The sequence below is a fragment of the Lissotriton vulgaris genome, unplaced genomic scaffold (assembly GCF_964263255.1).
Source record: "Lissotriton vulgaris unplaced genomic scaffold, aLisVul1.2 SCAFFOLD_1798, whole genome shotgun sequence".
NCBI lineage: Eukaryota > Metazoa > Chordata > Amphibia > Caudata > Salamandridae > Lissotriton > Lissotriton vulgaris.
The window spans coordinates 214,979-229,916 of record NW_028246531.1 but is presented as its reverse complement, the minus strand read 5'-3'; the positions used below and the strand labels follow the sequence as shown (position 1 = coordinate 229,916).

Sequence of the window (14,938 nt, the reverse complement as noted above, 5' to 3'; positions counted from 1 at the left end):
GTTTTTAACCCCTTTACAGTTACAGGGAAAAGCATGCAAGGCCTTGGGCCAACTCCCGGCATCCAGGCACCAGTTTTACTGATACTTTTGACATTTGGAGGCGTTAAGCTTCAAGGGGATGAAGTTGTCCGTTCTACCCAGGGTTATAGAGCTCCGCGCAGGGTAAGATTGCAGGTATCACCCCTGCCTAGATGTGTGAAAACCCAACAAATCACATACACAACAGAGTGTATTTACCCCTGTACAGTTACAGGGAAAGGTCTGCAAGGCCTTGGGCCTACCTCCAGCCTCCAGGCAGTAGTTTTAATGAATCTTGTGACATTTGGAGGTGTTTAGCTGCAAGGGGAAGAAGTTGTCCCTTCTACCCAGGGTTATGGAGCTCCGCGCAGGGTAAGATTCCAGATTACACCCCTAGCTGGAGGTTTGAAAACAAAGCACTTCATATACTCAGCAAAGTGTATTTAACTCCTTTGCAGTTCCAGGAAAAGGCCTGCAAGGCCTTGGGCCTACTTCCAGCATCCAGGCACCAGTTTTACTGATACTTGTGACATTTGGAGGTGTTAACCTTCAAGGGGATGAAGGTGTACCTTCTACCCAGGGTTATGGAGCTCCGTGCAGGGTAAGATTTCAGGTATCACCCCTGCCTGGAGGTGTGAATAACCAACACATCTCAGACACCACAAAGTGTATTTAACCCCTTTACAGTTACAGGGAAAGGTCTGCAAGGCCTTGGGCCTACCTCCAGCCTCCAGGCAGCAGTTTTAATGAATCTTGTGACATTGTGAGGTGTTAAGGTTCAAGGGGATGAAGTCGCACCTTCTACCCAGGGTTATGGAGCTCAGCGCAGGGTAATATTTGAGGTTTCATCCCAGGCTGGAGGTGTGAAAGTAGAACACTTACCATAAACGACAAAGTGTATTTAACTCCTTTACAGTGTCAGAGCAAGGCCTGCAAGGCCCTGGGTGTGTTTCCAGCCTCCTGGCACCAGCTTTACAGAAACCAGTGACATTTGGTGGTGTTAAGCTACAAGGTATGAAGTTACACTGTCTACCCAGGGTCATGAAGCTCAGCGCAGGGTATGATTAAAGGTTTCACCCCTGGCTGGAGGTGTGAAAACCCAACAAATCACATACACAACAGAATGTGTTTAACCCCTGTACAGTTACAGGAAAGGGCCTGCATGGCATAGGGCCTACTTCCAGCATCCAGGCACCAGTTGTACTGATACTTGTGACATTTGGAGGTGTTAAGCTTCAAGGGGGTGAAGTGGTACCTTCTACCCAGGGTTATGGAGCTCTGCGCAGGGTAAGATTGCAGGTATCGCCCCTGCCTAGATGTGTGAAAACCCACCAAATCACATACACGACAGAGTGTATTTAACCCCTTTACGGTATCAGGAACGGTCTGCAAGGCCATGGGCCTACTTCCAGCCTCCAGGCACCAATTGTACTGATACCTGTGACATTTAGTGGTGTTAAGCTTCAAGGGGAAGAAGTCACACCTTCTACCCAGGGTTAAGGAGCTCAGCGCAGGGTAAGATTTCAGGTTATTCCGCTGGCTGGAGCTGATAAAGCACAACACTTCACATGCTCAATAAAGTGTACTTCACTCCTTTACAGTTTCAGGAAAAGGCCTGCATGGCCTTGTGCCTGTTTCCAGCCTCCAGGCACCTGTTGTTGTAAAACTTGTGACATTTGGAGGTGTTCAGCTTCAAGGGGATGTAGTTGCACCGTCTACCCAGTGTTATGGAGCTCCGCGCAAGGTAAGATTTCAGGTTTCACCCCAGGCTGGAGGTGTGAAAATAGAATACATACCAAACACCAAACAAGTGTATTTAACTCCTTTACAGTGTCAGAGCAAGGCCTGCAAGGCACTGGGTCTGTTTCCAGCCTCCTGGCACCAGTTATACTGATTCCTGGGACATTTGGTGGTGTTGAGCTACAAGGGGATGAAGTCACACTGTCTACCCAGGGTCATGGAGCTCAGCGCAGGGTAAGTTTTCAGGTTTCACCCCTGTTTTGAGGTGTTAAAGCAAAGCACTTCACATGCCCAATAAAGTGTATTTCACCCCTTCACAGTGTCAGGAATGGCCTGCAAGGCCTTGGGCCTACTTCCAGCCTCCAGGCACCAGTTTTACTGATACTTGTGACATTTGTAGGTGTTCAACTTCAAGGGGATGAAGTCGCACCTTCTACCCAGGGTTATGGAGCTCAGCGCAGGGTTAGATTTCAGGTTTCACCCCTGGCTGGAGGTGTTAAAGCAAAACACTTCACATGCCCAATAAAGTGTATTTCACCCCTTCACAGTATCAGGAAAGGCCTGCAAGGCATTGGGACTACTTCCAGCCCCCAGGCACCAGTTTTTCTGATACCTGTAACATTTGGAGATGTTAATCTTCAAAGGGATACAGTTGCTCCGTCTACCCAGGGCTATGGAACTACGCACAGGGGGAGATCGCAGGTTGTCCCCTTGGAAGGAGGCGGAGAAGTAAAACACTTCTCTCAAATCCAAGGGTAAAGGCGGAAATCTTACCCTATGCCGAGCTCCGTAGTTCTGGGTAGAAGGTGTGCCATTGTCCCCTTGCAGAGGGGCACATCATAATTTCACAATTATCATTAAAACGTGTGTTTGGTGGATACAAATGTGCCCATGTCTCTGCAGGCCAAGGCCTGATATTTCAAATGGGTGCATGTACCTTTTAGGCTAGGTGAAGTGTTTTCATTTCTTCACCTCCACCCGTGAGGGAAATCTTGAATCTTACCCTGCGTGGAGCTCCAAATCCCTGGGTAGAAAGAGTGACTTAGCGCCCTTGAATCTGAAAACCTCATAATGTCACAAATATCACTAAAGCGGGTCCCTGGAGGCTAGAAATGCCCCAGTGCCCTGAAGGCTCTATTCTGATATGGTGACTGGGGTTTTTGTGCAGTTTTGGGCTATGTGAAGAATTTTATTCTTACACCTCCATCCCAGGGAAAGACGTGAAATCTTTCCATGTGCGGAGCTCCATATCTCTGGGTAGAAGGACTGACGTTGTCCCCTTTATTCTGGAAACCTCATAGTGTCAGACATATTACTTAAACAGGTTCCTGGAAGCTAGGGATGGGCCAGGGTACCTGAAGGCTAAGATCTGAAACTGTGAATGGTGTTCATGTACGTTTTGGACTATGTGAAGTGTTTTCTTTTTTTTTTTTCCCCCTCTACCTACATATAAGGCGAAAACCTGTAATTAACAGTAGACCTCAATCAGGCTGCCAGGCGCAGAATCTGATTTGTGGGCACAGGTCGCACTCTTGACATACCATTTGATTCAGGAGTGGTCCCCACCCCAGCCATCGAGCTCAATACAACAGTGATAGTCAAAGGCCTCACTCTGTACTGTGGGATGTAGGATGTAACAATTAGATTGCGGTACATTACATTGCTGTTTTAGGGGTTTCCACGACTTGCACGGGAGGGCGCTCTACACTTAGGAATGGTATGATTTACTATTCCAACTCCAGCCTAAGTAAGGTAGGGAAGGTGTTGGAATAGTAAATCGCCCTATTCCTTAGTCTAGAGCGCCCTCCCGTGCAAGTCGTGGAAAAGACTTGCGTTGTAAATGCAGCAATCGAAATGTACTGCGGTGTTTTGACCGCGTTGCTATGGTCGGGTCCCGTCCAAAGATGTCACCTGAGATGTAAACCTAAGTCCAGCTGTAAAAATCAGCTCACCAGAGGGCCTCCATGCAGGTACTGGGGTCACCATTTCAGGTGCATTCATACCCTCTGCTCTCACTCTGGGTGCCATTAAACATGAAGGTCTAACTCGGCCGCCTGCCTCTATTGAGTCACTGTGTGTTTATTGTGTTTAGTGCGCCCCCGTCTCCTCCAGCTCGGTGCTTGGCAGTGAATGCCCTCTGCCTGCATGCGAAGCTACCAGCGCGCAGCCGCCTTGTGATGCCCGTGAGTCTTGATGCCGGACCGTGCCCCGCTGCTTGTAAAAGTCCCCCGACTGCCCCCCCCTCCAGACTTGGATGCAACAGCCGAGGGTGCAGGCGCTCGGCGAGTCCCCCCCCCCCCCCCCTCCCTGGCCCCCGGGCCGGGTCTCCCTGGCGTTGTCTCCGCTCCCCGCGCACGGCCGCCGGGGCCCTGTGTTACTTCGGCCCGGTGCAGAACGCGCTCCAGGCGGACCCTGGAGCCCCATTGTGACGGCACAGGGCCCGCTCCCTGCAGGAGGCCCCTCCCGCCCGCGGGCCGCCGCTCCCGGCCTCAGAGCGCGAGGGTGCACCGGGAAAAAGGGGCCCGGAGCACAGGAATCCAGGCACGGAGGCGTCAGCCATCGGGGGAGGGCAGAGATTCACGGCGGATGGCAAGCTTCTGAGGACGGGGTGGGCTGAAACGGGGGCGGGCACGGGAAGGGGCTGAAGCTGGGCTTCTTTACATGTGTTCATGTTAGCATATGTTTAACTGATTGTGCTTTAAAACTTAGATACTCCGGTGGTAGGAAACACAAAAGTCAGCTCGGAGCAGAGAGCCGAGGGCGCCTCGCACAGCCCTCTCTCCTCGGGACCAATCAGGGGCTGGCTCCTCCCTATATATGCATGGGGCTCGGGCTGGGAGGTACATTTCTTTTCTGTGACAGCGTCGAGACTTGTATTGCAATGGCAGAAACCGCTCCAGTGCCAACAGAAGGATCTACACGGACAAAGACGAGACTCTCGAAGGAAACATGCTGACAATTCTGCAAACACTACTGACCGCTACCCGCGGCCCATCACTGAGCTGACCATGTGATGCAACCTCAACTGTGACAAAGCGTCACACACCAATAAGACAACCTAAACAGCGACTACAAAATTCCAAACGAATATGGAGTAATGAGGCTATTGCCTCGGTATCCAAAAACTCACCACTGTCAGAAGGTATCTGACAGGAGAAGACAAGAAACAGGCTGGGAGGTACATTTCTTTTCTGTGACAGCGTCGAGACTTGTATTGCAATGGCAGAAACCGCTCCAGCCGCCGCGGCTCCTCCCGCTGAGGTCGCCCCCAAGAAGAAGCAGAAGAAAGCAGCGGGGGCCTCTAAGGCCAAGAAGCCTTCCGGTCCCAGCGTGTCCGATCTGATTTTGAAGTGCGTGACCGCCTCGGCCGAGAGGAAGGGAGTCTCCCTGGTGGCCCTGAAGAAAGCGCTGACCGCCGCCGGCTACGATGCGGACAAGAACAAGAGCCGCGTTAAGGTCTCCCTCAAGAGCCTGGTCAGCAAAGGCGCCCTAGCCCAGCTGAAGGGCACCGGGGCCTCAGGATCCTTCAAGGTCAATAAGAAGCAGCTGGAGGGCAAGAAGGCGGCCAAGAAGTCAGCCTCCAAGACCAAGAAGCCAGCGGCCAAGAAAGCAGCCCCTGCCGCCAAGAAGCCCAAAAAGGCTCCCGCGGGGGTCAAGAAGAGCCCGAAGAAGGTCAAGAAGCCAGCAGCAGCCAAGAGCCCCAAGAAGCCCAAGGCTGCCCCCGCCAAAAAGGCTGCCAAGAGCCCAGCGAAAGCCAAGGCGGCGAAGCCCAAAGTAGCCAAGAAAAGCCCTGCCAAGGTAGTCAAACCCAAGGCAGCCAAGCCCAAAGCAGCGAAGCCCAAAAAGGCAGCGCCCAAGAAGAAGTAAGGGCTTGCACCGAGACACTGCAAACACAACGGCTCTTTTAAGGGCCACCACCCTGTCTAGAAGAGAGCGTGTTCATCCCCACCTTTGCACCCACCCAATGCCCCACTCCTCAAAAATAAACAGCACAATACATCCCTAGCGCACCTTTCCACACGCGAGTGCCGCGTGTGATCTTGGCCATATAAACGGCTCTTTCGGTGCTGCGTGGATTGAAATCGGTATAGCATAGAAAATAAGGGGGTCTGGGAGTTATAAGACCTCCGTTTATAATACATGTGCAATAACGTGTGTGTCTCTGTGCTTTCACTGTACCCGGCTAGACTCGAAATAGTGTCTGCATAAAGCAGACGACTGTGAACTTTCAATCGAGCGCTGGTAACGGGGGAGTGTTCCAGGGTGAGCAGGGGCGGGTAAAAAGGGGGTCTGGGGGTTATAAGACCTCCGTTTATAATACATGTGCAATAACGTGTGTGTGTTGGTGCTTTCACTGTACCCGGGCAGACTCGATATGGTGTCTGCATAAAGCAGACGACTGTGAACTTTCAATCGAGCGCTGGTAACGGGGGAGTGTTCCAGGGTGACCAAGGGCAGTGTGCTTATGACATCGGGGGCTCCTCTCCGGGTTGACCGGGGTCGAGTCGTCCGCCTGACTACAAGTGGATGGACGGAGACAAAGGCTGGCCGAGGCGCGGGCTCCGGCCGGCTCCATCGTGCAATCATCCAACCGGAGGGTTCTCTTTGATCCAGAGCTCATTGGACAGTTAGACTGCAGCCTTCAGTTCAGTAACCAATCGGTGCGCACCGCGGGCTATTTTCGAACGTGGGGCGGTCTCTTCAGCCAACCAGAGCAGCCCTCCGTCTGTGAGGCAATAAATAGGGCTCTTTCCCCGGTAGACGCCATTCTTCCTCGCTGACTGAGAGAGACCGCTCCCGCCATGGCCCGCACCAAGCAGACAGCCCGCAAGTCCACCGGCGGCAAAGCGCCCCGCAAGCAGCTGGCCACCAAGGCAGCCCGCAAGAGCGCGCCTGCCACCGGCGGAGTCAAGAAGCCTCACCGTTACCGGCCCGGCACCGTGGCTCTCCGCGAGATCCGCCGCTACCAGAAGTCCACCGAGCTCCTCATCCGCAAGCTGCCCTTCCAGCGCTTGGTGAGGGAGATCGCCCAGGACTTCAAGACCGACCTGCGCTTCCAGAGCTCCGCCGTCATGGCCCTGCAGGAGGCCAGCGAGGCCTACCTGGTCGGGCTCTTCGAGGACACCAACCTGTGCGCCATCCACGCCAAGAGGGTGACCATCATGCCCAAGGACATCCAGCTGGCCCGTCGCATCCGAGGCGAGAGGGCCTAAGGTGACAGACCGACACGAACCACCACCACCACAACGGCTCTTTTAAGGGCCACCACCCTGTCATCTACGAGCTACTCTTATCTGCCATGGCATGGTCTACAGGTTAGGGAGGGTGGGCTGTGAGTACCACGAGCACCGGGCAACTGATACCGGCTCTGCGGAAACCAGAGAACTCTGTGTTCACAGTGCACAAACACCTCTTCAACGTGCCCTTCATTTGAAGCGTTGTTTGGGTAGAGGGTTGTGGTAGGGATCCGAGGGTCATAAGCCACCGCTATTGGGCATCTGTGCGCGGGTCATAAGCCACCGCGATTGGGCATCTGTGCTCCCGGTACATCGGGTTCTTAGAGTACCACGAGTACTGGGCAACTTTTACAGGCTCTGGGGGTGACCAGAGAATTCCGTGTTCACAGTGCACAAAAAGCTCGTCAATGTACCCTTCATTTAATAGAGAGCTTTGTTTGGGGGAGGGGTAGGGTAGAGGGTTTTGCAGGGATCCGCTGGTCACAAGCCAGCGCTATGAGGCATCTCTGCCCCCGGTACATCGGGTTCATGTGTGTGATTTCGGGAGCGTTTGCCCCGCGGCGGATTGTAGCCGTTCCCCTGGGTTTGGAAATGCAAACACAACGTTAAACCCGCACACAATAAAGCTGTTCGCCCATAACATGGAAAGCAAATTGCCCGGGAGTAGCTGTGTGACTTGCTAGCAGGTTTATTTAACGTGATCGCTACATTACAGTGCTTAGGTGGCACGTGGTCCCAAAGAGGGCTCATTCATATACACATGTTTATTTACAGAGGCAAAACGTGGTCCCAAAGAGGGCTCATTCATATAGACTTGTTAATTTACAGAGGCAAAACGGGTTGCCTGCTCCGTCGTCCCTCGGTCTGCAGCAAACCCCGGGAGAGCGGCCCTTTCTGCGCTCAACATTACCCTTGTAAAACACATTCTTTTGTCATATTAGAAGCACATTAGCTCTTAGGGGAGGAGGTGGTTGGCCCTTAAAAGAGCCGTTGTGTTCGTTGGGGTGCGCCTGGAAGCCTTACTTGGCGCTGGTGTACTTGGTGACGGCCTTGGTGCCCTCCGACACGGCGTGCTTGGCCAGCTCTCCGGGCAGCAGAAGGCGGACTGCGGTCTGGATCTCCCGTGAGGTGATGGTGCGCCGCGAGTTGTAGTGGGCCAGCTTGGAAGCCTCTGCAGCGATGCGCTCGAAGATGTCGTTCACGAAGGAGTTCATGATGCCCATGGCCTTGGAGGAGATGCCGGTGTCCGGGTGCACCTGCTTCATCACTTTGTAAATGTAGATGGCATAGCTTTCCTTCCTGCTCCTCTTGCGCTTCTTCCCGTCCTTCTTGGGCGGCTTGGAGAGCGCTTTCTTGGAGCCCTTCTTGGGAGCCGGCGCGGACTTGGCTGGTTCAGGCATGGTCGAGAATCTTTCACCGCGTGCTGTGGAGCCGAGAGAAATAAATGCGGGGCGCCCGTCACTTGTATTTATAGGCTGGGCGTGCAAAGCAGCTTCCTCCCGGCTCTCTCTTCTCATTGGCAGTCATAGGCAGGGCCCCCAGTTCCTAGAGTGATGCGGTTCTGGGACTCTGATTGGCTAAACAGAAGCTCGCCTCCCTCCAATGAGAAGTACTATCAGCGACTAGCTGTCAACCAATCAGACGCTCCCGAAGTCTTTATATTACCGGAGGCCAGCAGGAAGAGCAGTATCATTCTCGCTGTTGTGTGACTGAGACCCTAGATCGATCGCCATGTCTGGACGCGGAAAGCAGGGAGGAAAGGCCCGCGCCAAGGCCAAGACACGCTCTTCCAGGGCCGGGCTCCAGTTCCCCGTGGGCCGTGTGCACAGGCTGCTCCGGAAGGGAAGCTACGCCGAGAGGGTGGGCGCTGGTGCCCCCGTCTACTTGGCTGCAGTGCTGGAGTACCTCACCGCTGAGATCCTGGAGTTGGCTGGCAACGCCGCTCGGGACAACAAGAAGACCCGCATCATCCCCAGACACCTCCAGCTGGCCATCCGCAACGACGAGGAGCTGAACAAGCTGCTAGGCCGAGTCACCATCGCCCAGGGAGGAGTCCTGCCCAACATCCAGGCCGTGCTGCTGCCCAAGAAAACCGAGAGCCACAAGGCACAGGGCAAAGCAAGCAAGTAAGGGCCCGCAGACCACCGTGGAAACACACCCTAAACACAAAGGCTCTTTTCAGGGCCATCCACAGACTCCATCAAAGAGCGTATCCGTGCCATGGTGTTACTCTGGCGGCCTCTTAGATGCGGCAGCGCCCGCAACCGTAGCTTCATAGGGGAGGGCATGCCCAAGCTCTCGGCCATACACATAAATGTTGCCACGTCCCGAAGCCTAGCATGAGGCCGACCATATTAATGTTTTTTCTTTATATACGTATATCATTTTAATTATATGGGACACTTTTTGCAGACTTGCCCCAGCCGAGCGGGCACCGAACGCGAGGGTTAGGCGGGCCGCGGTAACAAGTGGGGGCCTGGAAGGGAGGAGTGTCTGTGTTTGGCTGTGATCGGCTGCAGCTGCTGAGTTCGATCGGGAGCCCCTGACAAAGAGGCGGGCTGGGAGCGCGCTCTTTTTCATACCATATAAATTTGGGGGGGGGGAGACGACGACACATTTTGCAGGCTTGCCCCAGCCGGGCGTGAGATGTGGGCAGTGTTACGAGGTCGCAGGCGTCCAAACGCAGCGGGGTGAGGCCGTGAACGTGTTGCCTCCATTAAAAAATTTCAGAGCCTTCTGCTCAGAATTGGGAGGGGGCACCGAACGAGGGGGTTAGGTGAGCCGCGGTCACAAGTGGGGTGTGGGCGGGAAGGGAGGTGCCTTAAGCGCGAGACGTGGACAGTGTTACGGGGGTGCGGGCGGCCACACACAGCGGGGAGAGGCCGTTAACGGGTGTTATCTCCATTAAAACATCTCCGGGGCTTCTGTTCACATGAAAGGAGGGGGCATGGAACGAGAGGGTTAGGCGGGCTGCGGTCACAAGTGGGGGCCGGGAGGCGTGTGCGTGAGGGGGCGCGGTACGAGAGGGTTAGGCGGGCTGCGGTCACAAGTGGGGGCCGGGAAGGGAGGCGTGTGCGTGAGGGGGCACGGAACGAGAGGGTTAGGCGGGCTGCGGTCACAAGTGGGGGCCGGGAAGGGAGCCGTGGGCTTGACTGTGGTCTGTGCACCGGCGGCAGCTGCTGAGCCAGGTACCTTAAGCGCGAGGTGTGGACAGTGTTACGGGGGTGCGGGCGGCCAGACACAGCGGGAGAGGCCGTTAACGGGTGTTATCTCCATTAAAACATCTCCATGGGCTTCTGTTCACATGAAAGGAGGGGGCACGGAACGAGAGGGTTAGGCGGGCTGCGGTCACACGTGGGGGCCGGGAAGGGAGGCGTGTGCGTGTGTTTGACTGTGGTCTGTGCATCGGCGGCAGCTGCTGAGCCAGGTACCTTAAGCGCGAGACGTGGACAGTGTTACGGGGGTGCGGGCGGCCACACACAGCGGGGAGAGGCCGTTAACGGGTGTTATCTCCATTAAAACATCTCCATGGGCTTCTGTTCATATGAAAGGAGGGGGCACGGAACGAGAGGGTTAGGCGGGCTGCGGTCACAAGTGGGGGGCGGGAAGGGAGGCGTGTGCGTGTGTTTGACTGTGGTCTGTGCACCGGCGGCAGCTGCTGAGCCAGCCCATGACAAAGGCGGGCTGGGAGCCCGCTCTTTTTCAAACGGCAACGGCCTCTCGAGCCCCCCGCTCCCTGCAGAGGGCAGGCCGGGCTCTCTCCCGCCTCCGAGTGCGTCACATGGCTTGGAGCCTCCGCGCCGGTCCGCAGCTCCTCTATTTATGCATCCGGTGCTAGCCTCGCCTCCATTTCTGCTCACAGCACCGAGAAGAGAACATGTCTGGACGCGGCAAAGGAGGGAAGGGGCTCGGTAAAGGCGGCGCCAAGAGGCACCGCAAGGTGCTCCGGGACAACATCCAGGGCATCACCAAGCCGGCCATTCGCCGCCTGGCGCGCCGTGGCGGAGTCAAGCGCATCTCCGGCCTCATCTACGAGGAGACCCGCGGAGTGCTGAAGGTTTTCCTGGAGAACGTGATCCGGGACGCCGTCACCTACACCGAGCACGCCAAGAGGAAGACCGTCACCGCCATGGATGTGGTCTATGCTCTGAAGCGCCAGGGCCGCACCCTCTACGGATTCGGCGGTTAAACACTCGACTTGCCCACGGATAAAAAAAGAGAAAAAAAAAACAACTCAAAGGCTCTTTTAAGAGCCGACCACCATGTCTTGTGAGAGCTGTGTCTATGAACTATTATTTCCGCAGCGCAGGGCTGCTATCTAGGCCCACACTCGCCCGGGAGGGGAGGAGGGGGGAGCCCGGGGATTTGCTCCGCAGCCACTCTGCTATGGAAGGCACGGCAGGGAAGGCGGGTTCAGCCCAGCCCAGGGGCCCGCCACCATGGAGCCTGGGACTGGGTACCTAAGGCGTGTTTGGCCCGTTATCCTGGGGCCCGAAACCGGGGAGATGAGGCAGGTTAAGCCCGGCCCAGGGGCCCGCCATCATGGAGCCCTTGCCCGGGGACCTACGGTGGGTTTAGCCCGGCCCTGGGCCCTACGGGCCTGCCGTTTCCCCGACTATTAAGCCCCCCGGGGGCTTGCAGCATAACACGGAAGAGGGACAAAGTTGGAGTTAGCGCGGCCGTTTCGCCGCCCGGCCATCTGGTCGCAGAGCTCAGTGGGCCATCTGGTCGCAGAGCTCAGTGGGCCATCTGGTCGCACAGCTCAGTGGGCCATCTGGTCGCACTATCGTGCGGTGACCAGATGGCCCAGTGTGCAGTGCGACCAGATGGCCGAGCGGCGGAACGGCCGCGCTAACTCCAACTTTGTCTCCCGTCCAGGCGCTGTAAGCCCCCACTGCGTGGGGGCTTAATAGTCCATAAAGTAGTGTTCCCATGCCGGCCCATAGGAAGTGGGTGTGGGATCCTAATGTTTGTGGCGAACCATCATGACCGTTTACGGGTCCCTGTGGGTCTTTAAGCACCCGTTTCCTTTCTCCCCCCCCCCCCCCTCCTGTGTGGACAGTTTGGTTCAAGGGGACAATGGCACTACTTGTACCCAGGGCTGGGGAGCTCCGATTCGGGTACAATTTCCGGTTTCCCCCCTTAGCTGGAGGTAAGCAAAAAAAAAAAAATCTACATATACACATTTTTTTTTTTTAATTAATGTTATACTAACTCTTTAGGTTCAAGTGGACAAAGTCACTTTTCCTACCCAGGGCTGGTGAGCTCCGATTCGGGTAGCATTTCCGGTTTTCCCCCTTAGCTGGAGGTCGGCCCAAAAAAAAAAAGAAAAACGATATATACACATTTTTATCGTATTGCTTTTTTTAAAAACTATATATAATAAACATTATAATTTTTTTTAATGTTTTTTTTTTTTTTACTAACTCTCTAGGTTCAAGGGGACAAAGTCACTGTTTCTACCCGAGGCTATGGAGCTCCTTTCCGGGTAAAATTTCCGGTTTTCCCCCTTAGCTGGAGGTCGGCCCCCCGAAAAAAAAAAAAAAAGTATATATACACATTTTTATTGTATTGCTTTTTTTTAAAACTATATATAAACATTTTTTTTTTTTTTTAAATAACTCTAGGTTCAAGGGGACAAAGTCACTGTTTCTACCCGAGGCTATGGAGCTCCGATTCGGGCAAAATTTCCGGTTTTTCCCCTTAGCTGAAGGTAAGCAAAAAAATATATATATACATTTTTTTTTATTATTTTTATTAATTTTATACTAACTCTTTAGGTTCAAGGGGACAAAGTCACTTTTCCTGCCCAGGGCTGGTGAGCTCCGATTCGGGTAACATTTCCGGTTTTCCCCCTTAGCTGGAGGTCTGCAAAAAAACAAACAACTATATATAAACATTTTTTTTTTTTTTTTTACTAACTCTCTTGGTTCAAGGGGACAAAGTCACTGTTTCTACCTGAGGCTATGGAGCTCCGATCCGGTTAAAACTTCAGGTTTTCCCCCTAAGCTGAAGGTGGTCTAAAAAATAAAAAAACTATATATACACATTTTTTTTTATTTATTTAAATAAATCTTTAGGTTCAAGGGTACGAATTCACTTTTTCTACCCGGCCTATGGAGTTCCGATCCGGGTACAATTTACCCATTTAAGACTGTTAATTTTAAAAATATATATATTGCTAAATGTTTAGGTTCTAGGGGACTAAGTCACTTTTTCTACACAGGGCTATGGAGCTCCGATTAGGGTAATATTTCAGGATTTACCTCTTGGCTGGAGGTGGAGAAAAAAACACATAACTTAATTTAAAAGGTATACAAAGCCCTTTACATTATCAGATCCTAGCCTTCAGTGTCCCAAACCCATTTCTAGCCTGCAGGCACAAAGTGGCTATTTCTACACAGGGCTATGGAGCTCCGCGCAGGATGAGATGCACCCCTGTTACAGTATCAGCACAAGGCTGTGGGCCTGTTTAGTGATAATTGTAACATTCGGTTGAGTTAATCTTCAAAGGGATACAGTTGCTCCTACTAACCTTGGCTATGGAGCTCCGCGCAGGGTAAGATTTGAGGTTCCACCCCTGGCTGGAGGTGGGGAAACGAAAGACTTCTTTATTCCAACAATGTATCTAACCCCCTCACAGTATCAGACCTAGGTCTGCAAGACCGTAGGCACATTTCCAGCCCCCAGGCACCTGTTTTAGTGATACTTGTGACCACATGAAGCCTCCAGCTTCAAGGGGACAAAGTCACTCCCTCTACCCAGGGTTAAGGAACTTCGCGCAGGGTAAGATTTTGGGTTATACTCTTGGCTGGGGGTGTGAAAACAACACACTTCACAAGTCCAATGAAGTGTGTGTCACCCCTTCACAGTATCAGGAAAGGCCAACATGGCCTTGGGCCTACTTCCAGCCTCCAGGCACCAGTTTTCCTGATACTTGTGACATTTGGAGGTGTTAAGCTTCAAGGGGATGATGTTGTACCTTCTACCCACCGTCATGGAGCTCCGCGCAGGGTAAGATTGCAGGTATCACCCCTGCCTTAATGCGTGAAACCCAACAAATCACATAGACAACAGAGTGTATTTAACCCCTGTACAGTTACAGGGAAAGGTCTGCAAGGCCTTGGGCCTACCTCCAGCCTCCAGGCAGCAGTTTTCATGAATTCTGTGACATTTGGAGGTGTTAAGCTTCAAGGGGATGAAGTCGCACCTTCTACCCAGGGTTATGGAGCTCAGCGCAGGGTAAGATTTGAGGTTTCATCCCAGGCTGGAGGTGTGAAAATAGAACACTTACCATACACGAAAAAATGTATTTAACTCCTTTACAGTGTCAGAGCCAGGCCTGCAAGGCCCTGGGTGTGTTTCCAGCCTCCTGGCTCCAGTTTTACAGAAACCAGTGACATTTGGTGGTGTTAAGCTACAAGGGATGAAGTCACACTGTCTACCCAGGGTCATGGAGCTCAGCGCAGGGTAAGATTTAAAGTTTCACCCCTAGCTGGATGTTTTAAAGCAAAACACTTCACAAGCCCAATATAGTGTATTTCACCCCTTCACAGTATCAGGAAAGGCCTGCAAGGCCTTGTGCCTTTTGTCCAGCCTCCAGGCACCTGCTTTTGTGATACTTGTGACATTTGGAGGTGTTAAGCTTCAAGGGGATGAAGTCGCACCTTCTACCCAGGGTTATGGAGCTCAGCGCAGGGTAAGATTTGAGGTTTCATCCCAGGCTGGAGGTGTGAACATAGAACACTTACCATACACGAAAAAGTGTATTTAACTCCTTTACGGTGTCAGAGCAAGGCCTGCAAGGCCCTGGGTGTGTTTCCAGCCTCCTGGCACCAGTTTTACAGAAACCAGTGACATTTGGTGGTGTTAAGCTTCAAGGGGATGAAGTTGTCGCTTCTACCCAGGGTTATGGAGCTCCGCGCAGGGTAAGATTGCAGGTA

The 14,938-nt window shown here is 53.3% G+C and overlaps 5 protein-coding genes across 5 annotated transcripts; 4 read left to right on the top strand and 1 right to left on the bottom strand.

Annotated features, from left to right (window-relative positions):
* The first annotated feature begins 4,275 nt into the window (after positions 1–4,275).
* Positions 4,276–11,225, top strand: LOC147665912 (histone H1.01-like). The gene is made up of 5 exons (XM_086949434.1): positions 4,276–4,631; positions 4,959–7,193; positions 7,423–7,778; positions 7,824–10,141; positions 10,369–11,225. The coding sequence occupies exon 2, from the start codon at positions 4,978–4,980 to the stop codon at positions 5,623–5,625; it is 648 nt and encodes a 215-aa protein (XP_086805560.1). The 5' UTR covers positions 4,276–4,631; positions 4,959–4,977; the 3' UTR covers positions 5,626–7,193; positions 7,423–7,778; positions 7,824–10,141; positions 10,369–11,225.
* On the top strand, positions 6,561–6,991 carry LOC147665915 (histone H3). Its single transcript, XM_086949437.1, has one exon. It carries the CDS (start codon positions 6,561–6,563, stop codon positions 6,969–6,971), a length of 411 nt encoding a protein of 136 aa, XP_086805563.1. The 3' UTR covers positions 6,972–6,991.
* LOC147665914 (histone H2B 1.2-like) lies at positions 7,967–8,515 on the bottom strand. The gene has a single exon (XM_086949436.1). It carries the CDS (start codon positions 8,510–8,512, stop codon positions 8,015–8,017), a length of 498 nt encoding a protein of 165 aa, XP_086805562.1. The 5' UTR covers positions 8,513–8,515; the 3' UTR covers positions 7,967–8,014.
* LOC147665913 (histone H2A type 2-C-like) lies at positions 8,727–9,659 on the top strand. Its single transcript, XM_086949438.1, has one exon. It carries the CDS (start codon positions 8,727–8,729, stop codon positions 9,123–9,125), a length of 399 nt encoding a protein of 132 aa, XP_086805564.1. The 3' UTR covers positions 9,126–9,659.
* On the top strand, positions 10,837–11,247 carry LOC147665911 (histone H4). The gene has a single exon (XM_086949435.1). The coding sequence runs from the start codon at positions 10,873–10,875 to the stop codon at positions 11,182–11,184; it is 312 nt and encodes a 103-aa protein (XP_086805561.1). The 5' UTR covers positions 10,837–10,872; the 3' UTR covers positions 11,185–11,247.
* The last annotated feature ends 3,691 nt before the right edge of the window (positions 11,248–14,938 follow it).